Genomic DNA, 23,089 nt, shown 5'->3' with positions numbered 1-23,089 from the left:
CTACAAAGCTTATAAAGAGAACAGCAATGTTCTCTCAGCACCCCTTGTACTGTACTTAGTTATATAGTTTTGGCCAGTTAGGTGTTGATGGAACAAGGTGTTTTTTTTTTTGGATAAAAAGACCAAAAATGGGCTTCCCTGGTGGCGCAGTGGTTGAGAATCCACCTACCAATGCAGGGGACACGGGTTTGAGCCCTGGTCAGGGGAGATCCCACATGCTGCGGAGCAACTAAGCCAATGTGCCACAACTACTGAGCCTGCGCCCTAGAGCCTGTGAGCCACAAGTACTGAAGCCCTTGCGCCACAACTACTGAAGCCCACGCCCCTAGAGCCCATGCTCCACAGCAAGAGAAGCCACCTCAATGAGAAGCTGGTTCACCACAACGAAGAGTAGCCCCCGCTTGCCACAACTAGAGAAAGCCCGTGCACAGCAATGAAGACCCAATGCAGCCAAAAATAAATAAATAAATAAATTTATTTTTTAAAAAAAAGTTAATCAGGATACTCTTTATACTTTTTCTTTCTTCCTGCCTGTAACTTGGATATAGCAACTAGTGTTAATAGAAAATAAATCCCCTACTTAAGTTACTGTTATTCTAGTTTTTTCTTGTTTGCCTTTTACCCAGTATTTTTTTAAATTGAACTACAGTTGATTTACAATGTTGTGTTAGTTTCCTGTGTATAGAAAAGTGGTTCAGTTTATCTATCTACCTATTCTTTTTCAGATTCTTTTTCATTTTGGTTTATTACAGGATATTGAAAACAGTTCCCTGTGCTATACAGTAGGACCTTGTTGTTTATCTATTTTATATAAAGTAGTCTGCGTCTGTTAATCCAAAGCTCCTAATTTATCCTTCCCCTTGCCTTTCCCCTTTGGTAACCATAAGTTTGTTTTCTATGTCTGTGAGTCTATTTCTGTTTTGTAAATAAGTTCATTTGTATCATTTTTTTTAGATTCCACATATAAGTGATATCATGTTATTTGTCTTTCTCTTTCTGACTATTTAGTATGATAATCTCTGGGTCCATCCATGTTGCTGCAAATGGCAGTATTTCATTCTTTTTTGTGGCTGAGTAATAGTCCATTGTGTATATATATCTATATATCTATATATAGAGAGATATATAGATATGTACCACATCTTATTTATCCATTCATCTGTTGATGGACACTTAGTTTGTTTCCATGTCTTGGCTATTGTAAATAGTGCTGCTGTGAACATTGGGGTGCATGTATCTTTTTGAATTAGAGTTTTCTCTGGATATATGCCTAGGAGTGGGATTGCAGGATCATATGGTAACTCTATGTTTAGTTTTTTAAGGAACCTCCATACTATTCTCCATAGTGGCTGCACCAATTTACATTTACACCAACAGTGTAAAAGGGTTCCCTTTTCTCCACACCCTCTCCAGCATTTACTATTTGTAGACTTTTTGATAAGGGCCATTCTGACCCGTGTGAGGTTATATATTATTGTAGTTTTGATTTGCATTTCTCTAATAATTAGCAATATTGAGCATCTTTTCATTTGCCTGTTGTATGTCTTCTTTGGAGAAATATCTATTTAGGTGTTCTGCCCATTATTTGATTGGGCTGTTTGTTTTCTGTATTGAGCTGTATGATCTGTTTGTATATTTTGGAAATTAAGCCCTTGTTGGTCACATCGTTTGCAAATAATTTCTCCCATTCTGTAGGTTGTCTTTTCATTTTGTTTATGGTTTTCTTTGCTGTGCGAAAGCTTCAAGTTTCATTAGGTCCCATTTGTTTATTTTTGTTTTCATTTCCATTACTCTAGGAGACAGATTCAAAAATTATTGCTGCAATTTATGTCAAAGAGTGTTCTGCCTATGTTTTCCTCTAGGAGTTTTATAGTATCTGATCTTACATTTAGTTCTTTAATCCATTTTGAGTTCATTTTTGTGTATGGTGTTAGAGAATGTTCTAATTTCATTCTTTTACATGTAGCTGTCCAGTTTTCCCAACACCACTTATTGAAGAGACTGCCTTTTTTCCATTGTATATTCTTGCCTCCTTTGTTGAAGATTAATTGACCGTAGGTGTGTGGGCTTATTTCTGGGCTCTCTATTTCATTGATCCATATGTCTGTTTTTGTGCCAATACCATGCTGTTTTGATTACTGTAGCTTTGTAGTATTGTCTGAAGTCTGGGAGGGTTATGCCTCCAGCTTTGTTCTTTTTCCTCAGGATTGCTTTGGCAGTTCTGGGTCTTTTGTGGTTCCATATAAATTTTAGCATTATTTGTTCTAGTTCTTTGAAAAATGTCATGGGTAATTTGATAGGGATAACGTTAAATCTGTAGATTGCTTTGGGTAGTATGGCCATTTTAATAATGTTAATTCTTCTAATCCAAGAACATCATCCAGTAATTTTAAACATCTATTAATGGCCCTTGCCTGAATGAATTATTACATTGGTAGTAATTTCATTATTCCCTCTCTCTATATATATTAGCTGCCATTTTTTTGATAAAGAACTTTCCTTGTCCCCAACACATACTTCTTTTAAAAAAAAATGTCCTCAGTAGATTTCATTTTTATTCTAATATATTATCTATTACTGTTATTATTATTATTTTTAATCTCAAATTTGGCCAATGGGAAACCCCTCAAAGTGGCTCCTATGCCTTTGGAGACAATGACCTTTCGTCCAAAGACTCTAGAGGGAGGGAGCCAGGAAAATACATAACCGTTCCTTCCTCTGACTTCCTGCTGGAAGTCGAAGCTTGACTGAAGTGCCTTGATGTAGTTCATATAGGTCAGTTTTCCAAGTGCAGAGAGCAGTATGGAGAAAGGTAGAGAGTGAGTCCAAAGGGACAAAGAAGATATCTGGCACATGTATGCATATATAGAGTCATGGACCCCTTGAAATCACTATGTAAACCAGAGGTTTGAAACCTCTCTGTTAATTAATCCCTTATGCTAGTAGATCTACTGAGTGCTAGCAGTGTATGTGGTTTATTTATGTCTTATATGAATGTTACTTTCTACTCTTGAGATTTCTCTTAAAAATAATTCATCAGCTCTTATTCTCAATTTCAGTATTTCTCAACAGTGCTCCTCATTGCACTTTTAAATATAAGACCAAGTAATCTTGATCCTCAGAGTCCTCTATAAATAGCTCCATCACTCTTTTCATCTAGGAGATTAAGATCCAAAATAGTTTCAGACACTTCAGACACCATTCTGTTGCTAATATCTCTAGGGAAGAAACAATGTCTGTTAACTTCTTTCTTCTGATCACTCATCTGTTTTATTATTTTATGAGACAGTTTCATCACAAACATTGTATTTGGGATTGAGCATTTACTGAGTAATAAAAAAAGGCTTTATGGCCCCAATTACTTCTGAATGGGAGTTAATTACAGGGCCTCTCAGTGAATCAGAACCATTGTATTGTTATAGCATCTTTGTATTTTTTTAGTATGTTTTTTAGCCAAATGCATAATCTATTGCATAATCCAAATTATTTAAATTTTGGTAGATTGCTATTAATTTCCCCTCTAAATTTCACCTTTTATCTATGTTAACAATATCTTCTTGCTTAGTGCCACATGTTTCTTGTTTGATAATATATCCCCTCTCTAACATCAGGTAAGCTCATTTTTATTTTAGTTTTTAAATGTAATATTCATTTCACTACTTTTTAGGATTTGTTTTCATAGATCACAGTTTCAAAGCTAAGCTTTCGGACTTAACCCCTACTTTTTTCCCTAGTTTTATAGTGGGAGCAAAGTAGTGTTTACACAACCTAGTTAATTTTACAAATAATGTTCTATTATTGTTATTCCTCTTCAATCTTTTCTGAATTAATTGAGCCTCAGTTATGAAGTGTTTTTAAATATCACTTCTTATTTATTAAATTCTAAATATCAATAGTTTTTAAAGTGCATCAGTTATTACTGTAAGCCAGATTCCTAAAATGGAATATTTCATATTACTTAAAAGATTTAATGAGAACATTTTTTAATATGTTACTGGCAGTTTTTTTCTTTCTTCAGTGAGTATGACATTAACATGTCTCCTCATTAACCAAAAATCTCAGTGGTCTTCTGATAATCATTTTGAACCTTATAACCATTTTTATCATACTAAAGATGTTGAAATTATAGGAGATTTGGGTTCAATATTTATTCATTCATTCAGTCAGGCAAGCATTCTTTTTTTTTTTTTTTGATTAAAGTTTTTTATTTATTTATTTATTTATTTTTAAATTTTTTGCTTTATAACAAATTTAATCAGTTATACATATACATATGTTTCCATATCCCCTCCCTTTTGCGTCTCCCTCCCACCCTCCCTATCCCACCCCTCCAGGCGGTCACAAAGCACCGAGCTGATCTCCCTGTGCTATGCGGCTGCTTCCCACTAGCTATCTACCTTACGTTTGGTAGTGTATATATGTCCATGCCGCTCTTTCACTTTGTCACAGCTTACCCTTCCCCCTCCCCATATCCTCAAGTCCATTCTCTAGTAGGTCTGTGTCTTTATTCCTGTCTTACCCCTATGTTCTCCATGACATTTTTTTTTCTTAAATTCCATATATATGTGTTAGCATACAGTATTTGTCTTTCTCTTTCTGACTTACTTCACTCTGTATGACAGACTCTAGGTCTATCCACCTCATTACAAATAGCTCAATTTCATTTCTTTTTATGGCTGAGTAATATTCCATTGTATATATGTGCCACATCTTCTTTATCCATTCATCCGATGATGGACACTTAGGTTGTTTCCATCTCCGGGCTATTGTAAATAGGGCTGCTATGAACATTTTGGTACATGTCTCTTTTTGAATTATGGTTTTCTCAGGGTATATGCCCAGTAGTGGGATTGCTGGGTCATATGGTAGTTCTATTTGTAGTTTTTTAAGGAACCTCCATACCGTTCTCCATAGCGGCTGTACCAATTCACATTCCCACCAGCAGTGCAAGAGGGTTCCCTTTTTTCCACACCCTCTCCAGCATTTATTGTTTCTAGATTTTTTGATGATGGCCATTCTGACTGGTGTGAGATGATATCTCATTGTAGTTTTGATTTGCATTTCTCTAATGAGTAAAGATGTTGAGCATCCTTTCATGTGTTTGTTGGCAGTCTGTATATCTTCTGTGGAGAAATGTCTATTTAGGTCTTCTGCCCATTTTTGGATTGGGTTGTTTGTTTTTTTGTTATTGAGCTGCCTGAGCTGCTTATAAATTTTGGAGATTAATCCTTTGTCAGTTGCTTCATTTGCAAATATTTTCTCCCATTCTGAGGGCTGTCTTTTGGTCTTGTTTATGGTTTCCTTTGCTGTGCAAAAGCTTTTAAGTCTCATTAGGTCCCATGTGTTTATTTTTGTCTTTATTTCCATTTCTCTAGGAGGTGGGTCAAAAAGGATCTTGCTGTGATTTATGTCATAGAGTGTTCTGCCTATATTTTCCTCTAAGAGTTTGATAGTGTCTGGCCTTACATTTAGGTCTTTAATCCATTTTGAGCTTATTTTTGTGTATGGTGTTAGGGAGTGATCTAATCTCATACTTTTACATGTCCCTATCCAGTTTTCCCAGCACCACTTATTGAAGAGACTGTCCTTTCTCCACTGTACATTCCTGCCTCCTTTATCAAAGATAAGGTGACCATATGTCCGTGGGTTTAACTCTGGGCTTTCTATCCTGTTCCATTGATCTATCTTTCTGTTTTTGTGCCAGTACTATACTGTCTTGATTACTGTAGCTTTGTAGTATAGTCTGAAGTCAGGGAGCCTGATTCCTCCAGCTCCGTTTTTCGTTCTCAAGATTGCTTTGGTTATTCGGGGTCTTTTGTGTTTCCATACAAATTGTGAAATTTTTTGTTCTAGTTCTGTGAAAAATGCCAGTGGTAGTTTGATAGGGATTGCATTGAATCTGTAGATTGCTTTGGGTAGTAGAGTCATTTTCACAATGTTGATTCTTCCAATCCAAGAACATGGTACATCTCTCCATCTATTTGTATCATCTTTAATTTCTTTCATCAGGGTCTTATAATTTTCTGCATACAGGTCTTTTGTCTCCTTAGGGAGGTTTATTCCTAGATATTTTATTCTTTTTGTTGCAATGGTAAATGGGAGTGTTTCCTTGATTTCACTTTCAGATTTTTCATCATTAGTGTATAGGAATGCCAGAGATTTCTGTGCATTAATTTTGTATCCTGCAACTTTACCAAATTCATTGATTAGCTCTAGTAGTTTTCTGGTAGCATCTTTAGGATTCTCTATGTATAGTATCATGTCATCTGCAAACAGTGACAGCTTTACTTCTTCTTTTCCAATTTGGATTCCTTTTATTTCCTTTTCTTCTCTGATTGCTGTGGCTAAAACTTCCAAAACTATGTTGAATAAGAGTGGTGAGAGTGGGCAACCTTGTCTTGTTCCTGATCTTAGTGGAAATGGTTTCAGTTTTTCACCATTGAGGACGATGCTGGCTCTGGGTTTGTCATATATGGCCTTTATTATGTTGAGGAAAGTTCCCTCTATGCCTACTTTCTGCAGGGTTTTTATCATAAATGGGTGTTGAATTTTGTCGAAAGCTTTCTCTGCATCTATTGAGATGATCATATGGTTTTTCTCCTTCAATTTGTTAATATGGTGTATCACGTTGATTGATTTGCGTATATTGAAGAATCCTTGCATTCCTGGAATAAACCCCACTTGATCATGGTGTATGATCCTTTTAATGTGCTGTTGGATTCTGTTTGCTAGTATTTTGTTGAGGATTTTTGCATCTATGTTCATCAGTGATATTGGCCTGTAGTTTTCTTTCTTTGTGACATCCTTGTCTGGTTTTGGTATCAAGGTGATGGTGGCCTCGTAGAATGAGTTTGGGAGTGTTCCTCCCTCTGCTATATTTTGGAAGAGTTTCAGAAGGATAGGTGTTAGCTCTTCTCTAAATGTTTGATAGAATTCGCCTGTGAAGCCATCTGGTCCTGGGCTTTTGTTTGTTGGAAGGTTTTTTATCACAGTTTCAATTTCAGTGCTTGTGATTGGTCTGTTCATATTTTCTATTTCTTCCTGATTCAGTCTTGGCTGGTTGTGCATTTCTAAGAATTTGTCCATTTCTTCCAGGTTGTCCATTTTATTGGCATAGAGTTGCTTATAGTAATCTCTCATGATCTTTTGTATTTCTGCAGTGTCAGTTGTTACTTCTCCTTTTTCATTTCTAATTCTACTGATTTGAGTCTTCTCCCTTTTTTTCTTGATGAGTCTGGCTAATGGTTTATCAATTTTGTTTATCTTCTCAAAGAACCAGCTTTTAGTTTTATTGATCTTTGCTATCGTTTCCTTCATTTCTTTTTCATTTATTTCTGATCTGATTTTTATGATTTCTTTCCTTCTGCTAACTTTGGGATGTTTTTGTCCCTCTTCCTCTAATTGCTTTAGGTGCAAGGTTAGGTTGTTTATTCGAGATGTTTCCTGTTTCTTAAGGTGGGATTGTATTGCTATAAACTTCCCTCTTAGAACTGCTTTTGCTGCATCCCATAGGTTTTGGGTCGTCGTGTCTCCATTGTCATTTGTTTCTAGGTATTTTTTAATTTCCTCTTTGATTTCTTCAGTGATCACTTCGTTATTAAATAGTGTATTGTTTAGCCTCCATGTGTTTGTATTTTTTACACATCTTTTCCTGTAATTGATATCTAGTCTCATAGCATTGTGGTCGGAAAAGATACTTGATACAATTTCAATTTTCTTAAATTTACCAAGGCTTGATTTGTGACCCAAGATATGATCTATCCTGGAGAATGTTCCATGAGCACTTGAGAAAAATGTGTATTCTGTTGTTTTTGGATGGAATGTCCTATAAATATCAATTAAGTCCATCTTGTTTAATGTATCATTTAAAGCTTGTGTTTCCTTATTTATTTTCATTTTGGATGATCTGTCCATTGGTGAAAGTGGGGTGTTAAAGTCCCCTACTATGATTGTGTTACTGTCGATTTCTCCTTTTATGGCTGTTAGTATTTGCCTTATGTATTGAGGTGCTCCTATGTTTGGTGCATAAATATTTATAATTGTTATATCTTCTTCTTGGATCGATCCCTTGATCATTATGTAGTGTCCTTCTTTGTCTCTTCTAGTAGTCTTTATTTTAAAGTCTATTTTGTCTGATATGAGAATTGCTACTCCAGCTTTCTTTTGGTTTCCATTTGCATGGAATATCTTTTTCCATCCCCTTACTTTCAGTCTGTATGTGTCTCTAGGTCTGAAGTGGGTCTCTTGTAGACAGAATATATATGGGTCTTGTTTTTGTATCCATTCAGCCAATCTGTATCTTTTGGTGGGAGCATTTAGTCCATTTACATTTAAGGTAATTATCGATATGTATGTTCCTATTCCCATTTTCTTAATTGTTTTGGGTTCGTTATTGTAGGTCTTTTCCTTCTGTTGTGTTTCTTGCCTAGAGAAGTTCCTTTAGCATTTGTTGTAAAGCTGGTTTGGTGGTGCTGAACTCTCTCAGCTTTTGCTTGTCTGTAAACGTTTTAATTTCTCCATCAAATCTGAATGAGATCCTTGCTGGGTAGAGTAATCTTGGTTGCAGGTTTTTCTCCTTCATCACTTTAATTATGTCCTGCCACTCCCTTCTGGCTTGTAGAGTTTCTGCTGAGAGATCAGCTGTTATCCTGATGGGGATTCCCTTGTGTGTTATTTGTTGTTTTTGCCTTGCTGCTTTTAATATGATTTCTTTGTGTTTAATTTTTGACAGTTTGATTAATATGTGTGTTGGCCTATTTCTCCTTGGATTTATTCTGTATGGGACTCTCTGTGCCTCCTGGACTTGATTAACTATTTCCTTTCCCATATTAGGGAAGTTTTCAACTGTAATCTCTTCAAATATTTTCTCAGTCCCTTTCTTTTTCTCTTCTTCTTCTGGAACCCCTATAATTCGAATGTTGGTGCGTTTAATGTTGTCCCAGAGGTCTCTGAGACTGTCCTCTGTTCTTTTCATTCTTTTTTCTTTATTTTGCTCTGCAGCAGTTATTTCCACTATTTTATCTTCCACCTCACTTATCCGTTCTTCTGCCTCAGTTATTCTGCTATTGATCCCATCTAGAGTATTTTTTATTTCATGTATTGTGTTTTTAATCGATGCTTGATTCATCTTTAGTTCTTCTAGGTCCTTGTTAACTGTTTCTTGCATTTTGTCTATTCTATTTCCAAGATTTTGGATCTGGGAAATAGAATCTTGGATCATCTTTACCATCATTATTCTGAATTCTTTTTCAGGTAGACTGCCTATTACCTCTTCATTTGTTAGATCTGGTGGGTTTTTATCTTGCTCCTTCTCCTGCTGTGTGTTTTTCTGTCTTCTCATTTTGCTTATGTTACTGTGTTTGGGGTCTCCTTTTTGCAGGCTGCAGGTTCGTAGTTCCCGTTGTTTTTGGTGTCTGTCCGCAGTGGCTAAGGTTGGTTTAGTGGGTTGTGTAAGCTTTCTGGTGGAGGGGACTAGTGCCTGTGTTCTGGTGGATGAGGCTGGATCTTGTCTTTCTGGTGGGCAGGTCCACGTCTGGTGGTGTGTTTTGGGGTGTCTGCAGACTTTTTATGATTTTAGGCCACCTCTCTGCTAATGGGTGGCGTTGTGTTCCTGTCTTGCTAGTTGTTTGGCTTAGGGTGTCCAGCACTGTAGCTTGCTGGTCGTTGAGTGAAGCTGGGTGCTGGTGTTGAGATGGAGATCTCTGGAAGATTTTTGCCGTTTGATATTATGTGGAGCTGGGAGGTCTCTTGTGGACCCGTGTCCTGAAGTTGGCTCTCCCACCTCAGAGGCACAGCACTGACTCGGGGCTCCTCAATTTGGGATGATGTGTTGTCTATTCATGTATTCCACAGATGCAGGGTACATCAAGTTGATTGTGGAGCTTTAATCCGCTGCTTCTGAGGCTGCTGGGAGAGGTTTCCCTTTCTCTTCTTTGTTCTCACAGCTCCTGGGTCTCAGTTTTGGATTGGGCCCCGCCTCTGCGTGTAGGTCGCCGGAGGGCGTCTGTTCTTCGCTCAGACAGGACAGGGTTAAAGGAGCAGCCTCTTCGGGGACTCTGGCTCACTCAGTCCGGGCGGGAGGAAGGGGCACGGAGTGCGGGGCGAGCCTGCAACGGCAGAGGTCGGCGTGACGTTGCACCAGCCCGAGGCGCGCCGTGCGTTCTCCCAGGGAAGCCGCCCCTGGATCCCGGGACCCCGGCAGTGGCGGGCTGCACAGGCTCCCGGAAGGGCGGTGTGGGCAGTGACCTGCGCTCGCACACAGGCTTCTTGGCGGCGGCAGCAGCAGCCCCAGCGTCCCACGCCCGTCACTGGGCTCTGCGCTTTCAGTCGTGACCCGCGCCCGTCTGTGGAGCCCCTTTAAGCAGCGCTCTTAATCCCCTCTCCTCGCGCACCAGGAAACCAAGAGGGAAGAAAAAGTCTCTTGCCTCTTCGGCAGCTCCAGAGTTTTCCCGGACTCCCTGCCGGCTAGCTGTGGCACATTAGCCCCCTTCAGGCTGAGTTCTCGCCGCCAGCCCCAGTCCTCTCCCTGCGCTCTGACCGAAGCCCGAGCCTCAGCTTCCAGCGCTGCGCGCCCCGGCAGGCGAGCAGACAAGCCTCTCGGGCTGGTGAGTGCCGCTCGGCACCGATCCTCTGTGTGGGGATCTCTCCGCTTTGCCCTACCCAGGTATGTGGGGGGTTTCTTGCCTTTTGGGAGGTCTGGGGTCTTCTGCCAGCGTTCAGTAGGTGTTCTGTAGGAGTTGTTCCACGTGTAGCTGTATTTCTGGTGTATCCGTGGGAAGGAAGGTGATCTCCGCGTCTTTGGCAAGCATTCTTTGGTAGGACCTAAGGACCCAAAGATGAATACTGCACAGTCACTGCCCACAGACATATAAGTAAATATAGTATGTAATAAGGGAAAAGATATGAATAATACAGTGTGGTAAGTATTATAATCAGTGTATGCTTAAGGTAGGTGAGTGACACAAAGCATAAGTAACATTTCTTGGGGTGGTGCCAGAGAAGACTTGTTAGGGGAGAAGACATAATAAATGTTTAATAGGCGAATAAACACTAATAAGTAATAAAACACTAATAAAAGATATAGTTCTATGTTGTGGGCTCTAAAATTCTATTATTGGGAGTTCCCTGGCAGTCCAATGGTTAGGACTCCACGCTTTCACTGCCGAGGGCCTGGGTTCAATCCCTGGTTGGGGAACTAAGATCCTGCAATGTGGCACAGCCAAAAAATAAAAAAAATTCTATTATTTTTTTAAAATATAAGTTAGGGAGAAACTTAGACACTTGAAAATGCAACCAATGTTATGAGGTTATATAGCACATGTTGATTGACAAGTGAATGATATAGTAGCTAGAATTTATTGATATATTCTGCCACACAGACTATATATCTGATTACATGTAATCCTCACTAACTCTCTGAGATAGGTACTGATACTAAGGCCATTTTACAGGGAAGGGCACTTGAGGTTTACAGAGGTAAAATAACCTCCTAAGGTCACACAGCTAAAATATGGTGGAGCCAGGATACCTGCTCAAGACAAGATCAGCTTTAGAAACAGTGTTCTTAATCATTAAAAAATGAACATAAGGAACCATAGGAACCCAGAGGAGAAGGAAAAACTTGCCTATTGAGAGCATTTGGAGAAGAGTTACAAATTAGATACATGATGGGTATCATGATGGGTATATTCCAGGCATGGGTATTGGCATACATAAGTGTTGGTTGGGCAGTATACCCTAAGTAAACTGGACCAGTATGATGGAGTAGTTCATTCATGTAGGAGCATCAGGGAAGATCAGGTTGGAATCTGAGGATGGAATGGGAGCCATGTGTCAAAGATCCTGAAGATGAGTAATCTGTACTTGATCTGATAGACCATAACCATAACCATTGAGGTTATGGGAGCAAAGGAGTAATATGGAATTCAGTGTAACATAATAGTTAAGTTCTTGAGTCTCATTTTCCAATTTTGTGATGTTTAGCATGTAAGTTTGCTACTCTTAGGTTCCTTTGTCTTATCTATAAAATGATAATGGTAATACTATCTATTTCACAGAGATTAATTTGTAAAACCTGACATATCCAAGCATTGAGCAAATGTTACATATTATTATTATTGTTGATGTGTTTTAGTAAATTTAATCTGAGAACAGTGCATAGGAGTCTAGGCCTAAGCATTAGGCCGTTAGTTGAGAAATGCTTGAAACATAGTTTTAGCAGGTAAATGGAAAGGAAGGGACAAATACTAGGACTGTTTTAGATGAGTAATATCAGTATGTTAAGTGTATATAGCTTTCTAAAAATACATGTTTCTTTGTGCTGTTTCATAATATTCATGTGTTCATTGTTATATCAATAGTTAATAACTGAAAACTGAATGTAACTTTATAATTTGCAAAGCCACTTTGACATGTTATTGAATTTGATTCTCAGAACCATTCTGTGAGATACTATTATTTCCATTTTATTAAGGCCCAGAGAGGTTAAGTGATTCATTGAAGGTCATGTAAATTAATAAAGGAAGCAGTTTAAAACTTGCGTTTTCATACACCTATTCTAGTGCTTTCCCCTTTATTCCTATATTATGTTATGACGAGAACTGATGTACTATAGCAGGCAACAGTATGAAAAACTATTCTTAGTATTTGAAAGAGTTAATATCATTTCTTAGATATCTGTCTTAATACCAAGAAATAACCAAGGCATGAAAGGGGACAGACAAGTTCAGAGTCTACTAGTTATCTAATTCATATATAAACCCAGTGATATTTGAATATAATCTCTGTTTAGAAGATCACAATATTAAGTGGCTATAATTTGCCATTTTAAAAAACCTTCAGCAAAAGTGAAAATAAACTCTTGATTTTCTGCACCAAACCATATTAGGCATTTAATACACTCTGGGTGATTGTAAAATATTTTACAATAGAGCTATTTCTTAAGTGTTTTTAAATAGTATTGATCATGAAACTTTTTGAAATTTACCATCAGGCCAATGGTGGCAGAGTCTACATAGAACTATGCTTCGTGGTGTTCTGGGAAAAACCTTTCGGCTTGTTGGCTATACTATTCAGTATGGCTGTATAGCTCATTGTGCTTTTGAATACGTTGGTGGTGTTGTCATGGTAAGTTTTTACATTCAAGAAAATAATCATTTAAAATATGTTTTTTTTTTAAATTGAAGGAAGAGAGTGTTTGAATTGGCACTGATATAAAATATAAGAACTGTAACTTTAAATATGGTCCTGCATTGTTTCTTGCAGGGGCACAAAGGCCCTATTAATCTAATAATACTAGTTTTTACCATTTATTGAATGCTACTTACTGTGTTCCAGGATGTATTTGATGTTTTACATTTATTAATTCATTTAATCTTTTACACTCTATGAGATACTTACTAGAAATCTATTATACACATGAGGAAACTGAGGCTCAGAAAGCTTAAGTAACTTTCTGCAGGTCCCACAATTCCAAGTAGACTTGGAATTTCAGCACAGATTTCTCTGATTTTCAAAACCCCTACTTTTAACCTCTGTGAAGAGTATCAATAACTGTCCTGAAAATAAATGATTATTCTGCCTTGTGTCAACATTAAAATGTTAAGGCTGTCCTCCTACCAATGCATTTTCTTAATATTGCATCATGAATCTATCAACCATGACAATACTAACCTTTTGTCATATAAATGAAAGAATAAATTGATTGATTGTTCAGTCAGTAAGTTTTGCTGGTGGTGTTGCTATTTTTATCAGGTTTACCCTAAGATATTCACAGCCATATAATCTCAAGTTGAGCTGGAGTAATGCAAATAAATGTATTTAACTGAAACTCCCCTCTTTGATTTTTTTAAATTTACATTGGTATTTCCAGTAGGCTACAGAGTTAGCAAAAAACTTGCATTGTGGTCTTTGTTTTTTCTGCCCAAGTCGGAAGTTTTGAGTAAAAAGCTTTATTTACATGTAAGTAGAGTGAATGGAGACTGTTGTGTTTAGATTTTTCAAGTTGCGATGATCATTTATTACAGTTTTGAGATATATATGAAGATTATTGTTTTACCTACTAATATGAAAGTCTTTAAAGTACATCTCATTATGCCAATACTTTTCAGTAGAAAACATAAGTTGCAGCCCCATCAAGTGAGTAAGCTGTTCTCTTGGAAGAAAAGGAAAGGCATCAACTCATTGAGAATAGTATGATACCACTTGGTAAATAACTGTCATGGGCACTGGATGGTAGCTGACAGTAGCAAGAAAAAAAAATCATTAATTTATTCATTCAACAAGTATATATTGAGTATCAACCTTATGCCAAGCACGTTCTTGACCTTGGTTACACAATTGGGAACATGAGAGACAAAGTCCCTGCTCTCATGATGCTTAAATTTTACAAGATGGCCAAAATTTGGAAACATAGATAATGTTATTTTATTTCTCTATTATAATATAATATTAACAAACCATTTTAAATATATTTTGCCTGTTTTTCCAGACTTGCTGGCTACTCTGTAGAGTTGAACTTATCTTGGAGCTTCCAGCTTATTATGGATCATCCTCCAAGCTTGAAGAACATTTGCTTGATTTTCTTTCTTTTAAGCCTGCTCAGATGATTTATATTTTAAAAGGTTTTCAACTTAAATTTAAAAATTGCCTCTCTTTCAGTGTTCTGGACCATCAATGGAGCCTACAATTCACAATTCAGATGTTGTTTTTGCAGAAAATCTTAGTCGACATTTTTATGGTATCCAAAGGTAAATTTCTGCCACAGATATATTAAATTGATGGTGAAAACACACATACACATTGTGTCTTTTCTGCAGTTTCTTAACTTTAGCTTTAAAAACTCTTTTGTTGTAAATAACCAAATTAATGACCAACTGGATGAAATTTTGGCTCAAATTTTTTCTCTCAGTTTGAGAAATTTTAATAGTTTCTTTAAATATGCAGTTCCTTGTATCATTGTGCAAAGTAGATAGCAGTCCCTTTTATAATGTGCATTGAAGCCTTTACTTTTTTGGGGGGGGTTGGGGGGGTTTGTCCTAGAATGTTTTGAATCAAGAACCAGGAACTTAGGAGCTACATTACATATCCAAATCAGTGATTTGATTTTTTAATTTTTAAAATAATCCTGCATTTCTATTGATGACTATCGTATTCTCTATAGTCTATGATGAGCAGTCGGTGATTTTTAGACTATAGCACCGTATATAGCCGGGAGCCACGAATCTTATCTATTGTGAGTCTCCTGATTAATTATATTAAGTTAAAAAACTCCTTGGGAAATATTGTTTGCCACTACATCTTTTAAAATCCTAGTCTAAATGGTGTTTCCAATCCTTGAGATACTGTTTATTCTACTTAACTCCCTGATTATTATTCCTTCTGAATGGATGTGAAGTATTAGTAATTTAGTGTATTTTCTAAAGGACACCTCTTTCATTCCCTAAAATTTGGGATCCATTAGTTTTTCATAATTCTGAAAAAATGATCTGTATCACATTTCATCTTCATCACATACAAATTTTACTCACTTGAGCTGGTATTTAGCTTATGACATAAGTAGGTTTAGGCATTCCTCTTTCATTACTGTCCTTTTTTATAGTCTACTTCACATCACTGAAAAATCACCCAGAGTAGTGTAAAACTGTTCTTTGTGTTGACTCGTTCTTCCACTGTCTTAGATTCTGTAAATAGAAACTCTCTCTTGCTCAAGCTGTATTTCTAGCATGGTCTGTGGGTAATTCCTCAGATCTTTTATCCATAACAACTTCAAGATAATACCTAATTGATAGATATGGGGTTATAAAATAAAACTTATATAACAGGTTATGTTCTAGCTTCCTTTTCTTTTTAGCTTGTATCAAAATAACTTATTACAGTCTTTGGATTAACTGGAGACCTAGCTTCGCTGCAACATGAAGACAAGCTTCTGTTTTCCATGCTAATCACATGATTTCACTCTCATAGTCCTTGAGCATCCTTAACAAGGAGCTGGACTCATTGGCTAAATAGTGTTTGAATGAACAGCACAATATTGTCTTTTTTTTTTTTTTTTTGGAGAGATACTCTTTGCATTCAGATGGTAATACAAATAACTATATTTAGTAAATTAATTAAGATTCTTTAGAGGTCTTATTTTGTATTCTGCTCCTTCAGGGGGCCCATTAGGTGGAAGGACAGTTCAAACTTTGGCATTTATGGGAGACATACCAAAGTAACTTTTACAGCCAAGGTAGTCAGTTGGTAACTCCTACTTTGAAAACATTACTGTCCTGAGTATTTTTTTCTTTTATCTGCAGCACAGAACTCTTGAGATTTCAGGGGAATCTCTGACCCCTGGCAAGAGATCCTCTTGCTAGCTGTTTCTAAAGGTAGAGTAGCCATTCATTTAGGGAAAATGAAAGTCTGCATATCTGGTATCTAAAGCACATAGATTTTTCAGTCCAATGGACCGAACACTCATACGTGAGACAACCATAGTCTCTTATTACTACTTATTCTTTCAACAAATAGTTAATGAGCACCTCACTTATAAGATGTGCTGTACCTGATAGAGAATGTTAGGATTAGCAAGATACTAACCCTTGTTTTCAAAAGCTTACAATCTAGGAGGGGATAATAAGGATATTTATAAATAATACAGGAAAATTTCAGTCTTAGTTCTATTAAGTTTCTTTTAAAATCCTATTTGAAAGAGTTGAGAGTCCAAGGTTATATATTTTGATTTAAGCTCTGTGCCTATAATATCTGGTTAGACCACCAGAAATACAGTATATAGTAATGATGCTTTCTATTAAAACACCTTGACTGAACTATGATTTTTACATTGCCATTCAAGTGCAGAGTTTGTTTTGAGGATCATATTGATTATTTTGTCAAAACACTTAAGCTGAATAAAACTCCCATGGAAAACATTTCTTTCCCCAAAGCTAGCCAAAATCAACTTTGTTAGTATGTTACATAGGTTACAATATTTGCAAACTTATTCATCTGAACAGTTCCATTGACATGGTTCCAGTTGGTTGGAAAGAGATACTTTATAACATTTTCAAACAAGTGTAAGCCTTATATTGCACTCCAAATTATAGCATTTAGTGTTTTAATAGCATTCAGCTCTTATCAAGAATAACCTCAAGAAATGACTGTTCTGAATACTGTTGCTGTATTTTCTGTAAAAGTTCTGATGAAGATGGTATCTTTACTTCCCTTATATAAGTATCCTTCTTGTATATTCCTCTTTAACTTAGTTGTTAAGGAAAATTTTGTCATACCCCCCAAACTAAACTTTATTTTATTAGGTAATGATTGCCATGTATTTAATCATAACTTATTTTTTGACTTGACTACCAAAAGTTTTGAACTCATTGTAATACTTACATATAGCAATAACTAGGTTTCTGATTTAACCATCATCTTCCTTTTATTTTTGTGACTTTTGATATTGTTTTGATATATGCATCTTTTATTACAAGCAACATCAAATTATTTCCTGAACCTGGTACAGATAATAAGTAAATATATTAAATTCTTTCAATTGTGAGCAACAGAATTCACTTATTGCTCATTTCATGCAGAAAGAGCATTGTATTCTCTTTGGATGAGGCATTAGTCATATTTTTTTGTCTCCTTCTTCCTTTCCAATTTTAGATATCTTCTTAGTCTTCTAATACATGTAGATTGTTATTTCTTCCATGAATCATGTCTTCCATATGTAATCATATCCATATTGGTTCTATATGTTTGATTTGCCAGTTTATTTTTTATAATATATGTTTGGACAGCTTTTAGCATTTTATTTGGCTGGGTCTTCTGATATTTTTTCTCAAATATATATATTTTTTGACTATACTGTAAACTATCCAGGTTATATAATTTATATGCTGCAATTCCTCAGTTCTTTAAGCTCTAGGGATGTTTCTACCTTTTTATGTGCTCTAGAGTCAATCAGTGCTACTGGCTGGGCAGTCAAATTTGCTTGGTTAATTTGGTGGTATTTACACGGAATTGTTTTTTCATAGTTTTGGTTCTAAAATTTGGACACAGAAGTAACACTGAGTGGGTATAGTGCAAGAAGATAATTCTCATTGAATTATCAGAAATTTTAGAATCTTCTAATAGCTTTTCCATCACTCTCATTGTTAGATTCTGACCCATAAAGTTAGTCACAAAGGTTCTCAAAGCTGGTAAATGTGTGGGAGGGTCAGTATGTTAGAGGATAAAAGGTGTGGCTTTATTTAAGTTGCTTTATAAAAGTATTGTAGCAGTGCCATGCATGTGTTTATGCTAATAATAACACTGACATTTCTTTGACTTTTTCCCCTCAGAGGTGACATTGTGATTGCAAAAAGCCCAAGTGATCCAAAATCAAATATTTGTAAAAGAGTAATTGGTTTGGAAGGAGACAAAATTCTCAGCAATAGTCCGTCAGGTTTCTTTAAAAGCCATAGTTATGTAAGTAACATTTCAATTATGTTATTCATTGGTATCATAGTTGATTAACATTAGCTGAACACACTGACAAATAATTATAACTTTTATTCATATTTTGAGTATAAGTTAGAATAATGCATTCATTAGAATTTAAGTATGTTTGTATCAAGAACAACTTGGCCATTATAGTTTATATATTTTATTTCCTTTTAATACCCTGTATAAACATCTCAGTATTAGTTGTTGCAGGCAAGATTCACCAATGAATGTCAAAATAATGGGCAGACGTTTGAGGAAAAATAGTATATTTGCATAGTCTCAAAGTATCTTTCCCAAGATATTTTTACAAAGGGAAAAACAGTAGCTTCATAGAGGAGAAACCTGTCAGACACCATGTTAACTGAGTGATCAAGGTTAACTTTACCTATAACAAGACGTCAACATAATGTGACCCCTGAATTCAAGGACTGAGAAGGGCACATCACCTTTGTGGTACTCTTGTAAAAAGAAGGTATAGCCTCATGAGAAAACATCAGACAAACCCTAACTGAGGGTCATTCTGCCACATCATTGACCAATACTCTTCAAAAATGTCAAGGTCTTTAAAAAAAGGAAAGTCAGGAATTATCATAGATTGGAGGAGACAAAGGAGACATGACAAGTAAATGCAATCTGGAGTTCTGGCTTAGATAGTTTTTCCACTGACTTGTTAGTGGAAAATCTGGTAAAACCAAACACAGTCTTGTAGTTTAGTTTTTTTTAATCCTATTTAAATGTTTAGGATAGATATTTTGGTGTAGTCAACTTGCCAACTCAGTTAGGAAAAAGAGCAAGAGCAGTAGAATGGAAGAGTGAAGAGCAAGTGTAATGTGTTAGCCCCTTTCACCAGTCACACGGCTGCTGAGACAGCTTGTGGCAGGGGAGGGCAGCCTTCTGTTTACTCAGCATATACTCTTCTTACTTTAATTATAATTTAATTTTCTATTTTTGTTTAAATTTTCTGTGTCACTGTCAGATTATTAATAGAGCTGTTACATATGTTAAGTAACTTTATCTTCATCCCCAGTGTAAACATATAATTAAGAGTTAAATTGTCTTCATCGTTGTAAATTTATTTTGACCTATAATAGCCTCTGATTGCCCTATAAGTTTGATCAGTAGACTATTAAATAATCTATTATTTATTTACCGTTCTTAATAGACTATGGTTCAGCTGTGCAAATGTTTATTACACTTTTGATGTTTATTACTACAGTGCTAAACATCCTAGGAATCCTTAGCTGATGGTGATAATGTTAAAGTTGAGAATGTGGTATCAGGTAACCTGTTGTTCTGTGGCCTTCATCATGGATACTTATCCTGTTTCAAAAATGTCAGTTATTTACGTAATGGTTTCACCTTCACATGACTATTATCATTTCTTGAGGCATTCTAGTCACTTCTAAGTTGCTTTAGCAACAAGCATATACTTCAGACCAGAAATAGTTTTATCAACAGAAAGGATAACAAAACATATAAATGATAGCATCTACTATCTGTGTACAGTGTGTACACTGCTGTTGTTTTCTTTTAAAATTATTAGAGGAAAAATATTAGGATGAAAGGATTTAGATAAAATCTCTGCTAAGTAATCAGAGAAAATAACCAGAGGACTATAAGACGTACATTTTTTGAATAATCTATTTTAAAGAAGACATTCATCGAATTTTTATGTTTGTTGAGAGAATAAATTAGGGGACACTGCCATTTTGTTCCAGGTATATTCCATTCACTTTGGTTTGCATGTTTATAAGTGTACAAACAATTGTAATAATATTGGCCAGCCCTTAACTGTGTACTTACTCTGTACCTGACACTGTTGAAACTCTTTCCAAGGGTTAATTTATTTAATCATCAAAACAGTAACCCAGTGAAGGTGGTAGTAGCGTTTGACAGATGGGAAAGCTGAACAACAGGGAGGTTAAATAAATTGCCCAATTTCAAACAGTAAGAGAAACAGTTGGAATTCAAACACAGGTAGCCTGGCTCTGTCCAGAATCTATATTCTTTAACACGCCACTACTTTTCATCCCCAAATATCCTCTACTTACTATTATTATTTCTACTCCCATCTCCTAAACTGTACTTCCCTTAAAATGTATTTGTCTTTATTATTTTTAAAAAGAAAGGCAACTGTTTCTGATCAGGGCCAGTATTAGTTCTGAAAGACAAGCCAGTGATTTTTGAAGGCTTCCCGGCTCCACCAGTTTCACTAGGCTGCGTTTTTTAAGCCATAAGAATTGTGTAGCTGTTACAGAACCACTTTAGCAAATGTGTTCCATTAATCAAGGTGATTTATAACAAAAATTCATCCAAGTTTGGAGCACTGAAGAGATATCCAAACTGTGTGCATTCTGCCCCTCCAGAGTGTTCCCTTTTCCAGCTATCTCAGAAGCACACTGGTGCTGCATTCTATGAAAGGGGTTTCTTCCCCGTATCTGTGCATCCTTCTAGAAAAATCAGTGTTGTTTATAGGTTATGAAGACATTACTATTCAGATCTTGATTGAGGTGCATAATAAGGATGATATATATTAAATGTGTTTTGAATTTCAGGCAAAAAACATTTATTCTCCTAAGTAGGTGCTTCAGAAAGCAAAACACCAAAATTGTCATTTGGAACCTAGAACATAGAGTTTAGCATATGAAAGAAATAGCATTGTTTGTAAGTTGGCAAAAAAGGAATATAAACAGATCATTGGTTAAGTGATGTGAAACCATTTTATTCATTCCAGAGTTCTAAAAGTTCATGTGGCAAGCAGCACTTAACGAAAGGTGATTTATTTTTTACATTAGGCATTTGGAAACTAAGCAGTCCCTATCCAGGTCCTATTGCAGTGGGTTTTGCTTATTTTCATGGTATTGAGGCCAATAATTTTTTCCCTTGGGTTATGGGCTGAGCATTGGCTACTAGGAAATGAGCTTAATTTGTGACTCTCAAAAGAAACAAATTGTACTCAGCTCAAACATCTTGAATAACTTGCCTTTCTATACTATAGGAATTCCTCAGTTTGCTGCTAGAAGCCACTAATTTGCCAAAAATAATTTACTTGGAAGAAGCATTTAGCAGGTAGGAAATACATTAAATGAACTGGCATTCTCCTGTTGATCTGCACAGGAGGCGATTTAACGTAGTCTCCATTCCCCTAGGGAATATAGGGCCAGGACTCAGGAAATACAGTAAAATTTTCTTATAAAGCTAATAAAGAAACAATAACACTTTGTAATCTTTCTCAGGATAACATTGTGTGATAGTTCAGGGCTGTGATTTTAATCCATAGTGTAACTGTGGTACAGTTAGTCATTTTGGAATACGGTAAGTTCCTAACAGGCAAACAAACATGCTATAAAATCTCCCATCTAAACAAACAAACTCCTTTGGCACCACATCCTCCTATAGGAGAGAGTCGTGCATACTTACTGACTCGACTCTGAACTTTATATTCTCTTTTGAACTCATTCCACTTAGACTTTGGTCCCCAGCACTTCATTGGAACAGTTCTTGTTAAGAGTCACTGATGACTTCTCTGTTGCTGATCCAGTGGTCAGCTTTCAGTCCCCGTTTTACTTGACCTATTGTTAGTATTTGAAGTAGTTGTTCTTAAAGCCTAGTTTCACGTAGTTTGGGGGATACCACTCTCTTTAGGTTTTCTTCCTCTTTCTGCTCCTTCTGAGTGTCCTTTGTTGGTTCCTCCCAATATTGGAGTAACTCAGGGTTTGTATTTTAAACTTCTTTTGTTTATATACGTGCCCTTAGGGTGACCTTCCTGTCTCATGGTTTTAAATACTATCTAACTTAAGACCTAAATTTATATCAACCACAACTTCTTTCCTGAACTCCAGAGTCATATATCTGATAGTCTGTTTAATATCTCCACTTTAGTATATAATGTTCACCTTGAACTGAATATGTCCAAAACTAAACTGATTTTCCTTCCAAAACTGGCTCGTCCTACATGTATTTCCCAATCACGGTAAAGGCACCTCCATTCTTCTGCTCACTCAGGTCATAAACCTTGGAGTCATCCTTGCCTCTCTTCCTCTTTCACCCTCCCATCCAATCCACTAGCAAATCATGATGACTATATCTTGTAAATATAATCAGAATTAGGTGACATCTTGCCCCCATCACTGCTACCATCCTGGTGCAAGACAAATTCATCTCACTCTTGTTTTCTTGCAGTAACTTCTGAACTTCTCTCTGAGCTTATATCTTTCCCATCTTCTTGCCTCCTTACCCCTCTACTGACTACTCTTCACATAGTAGCTGAAATGATCCTTTTTAATAATGATGCTTTTTCATAAAAATAATGTTACTCTTCTACCCAAAGAGCTCAGTGGCCCCCCATCTCGTAGTTAAAGCTATGGTCCTTTTGATGGCCTACTAGACCCTACACTCTTCCTGCTGTCTGTTCTTGTAATTAAAGTTTCATTGGAACATGGCCACACTCATGCATTTACATATTGTCTGTGACTCCTTTCAGTAAAACAGCAGAGTTGAGTCATTGTAACAGAGACTCTGTGGTCTGCAAAGCTTAGCTATTTACTGTCTGGCCTTTTACAGAAAAAGTTTGCTGACCCTTGCTCTAGAATGTAAGGTTCTTAATGGCAGAGATTTGTTTTGA

The 23,089-nt window shown here is 36.4% G+C and overlaps 1 protein-coding gene across 6 annotated transcripts in view; it reads left to right on the top strand.

The window, feature by feature from the left end:
- Positions 1–23,089, top strand: part of IMMP1L (inner mitochondrial membrane peptidase subunit 1) — a 79,689-nt gene that overhangs the window by 39,999 nt on the left and 16,601 nt on the right. For 5 of the 6 annotated variants that reach the window (XM_081241122.1, XM_081241119.1, XM_081241121.1 and 2 more), the window contains 3 exons: positions 12,992–13,125; positions 14,659–14,747; positions 18,321–18,447. In XM_081241122.1, the coding sequence (XP_081097248.1) occupies positions 13,021–13,125; positions 14,659–14,747; positions 18,321–18,447 (321 nt within the window). In that variant the 5' untranslated portion in view covers positions 12,992–13,020. Of the gene's footprint in view, positions 1–12,991; positions 13,126–14,658; positions 14,748–18,320; positions 18,448–21,463; positions 21,535–23,089 lie in introns of all 6 variants that reach the window. The other variant, XM_081241124.1, reaches the window with a different exon arrangement.

The sequence above is a fragment of the Mesoplodon bidens genome (genome assembly GCF_964165515.1).
Source record: "Mesoplodon bidens genome assembly, chromosome: 7".
NCBI lineage: Eukaryota > Metazoa > Chordata > Mammalia > Artiodactyla > Ziphiidae > Mesoplodon > Mesoplodon bidens.
The sequence above is the reverse complement of the archived record's forward strand: the minus strand, read 5'-3'. Positions and strand labels throughout refer to the sequence as shown.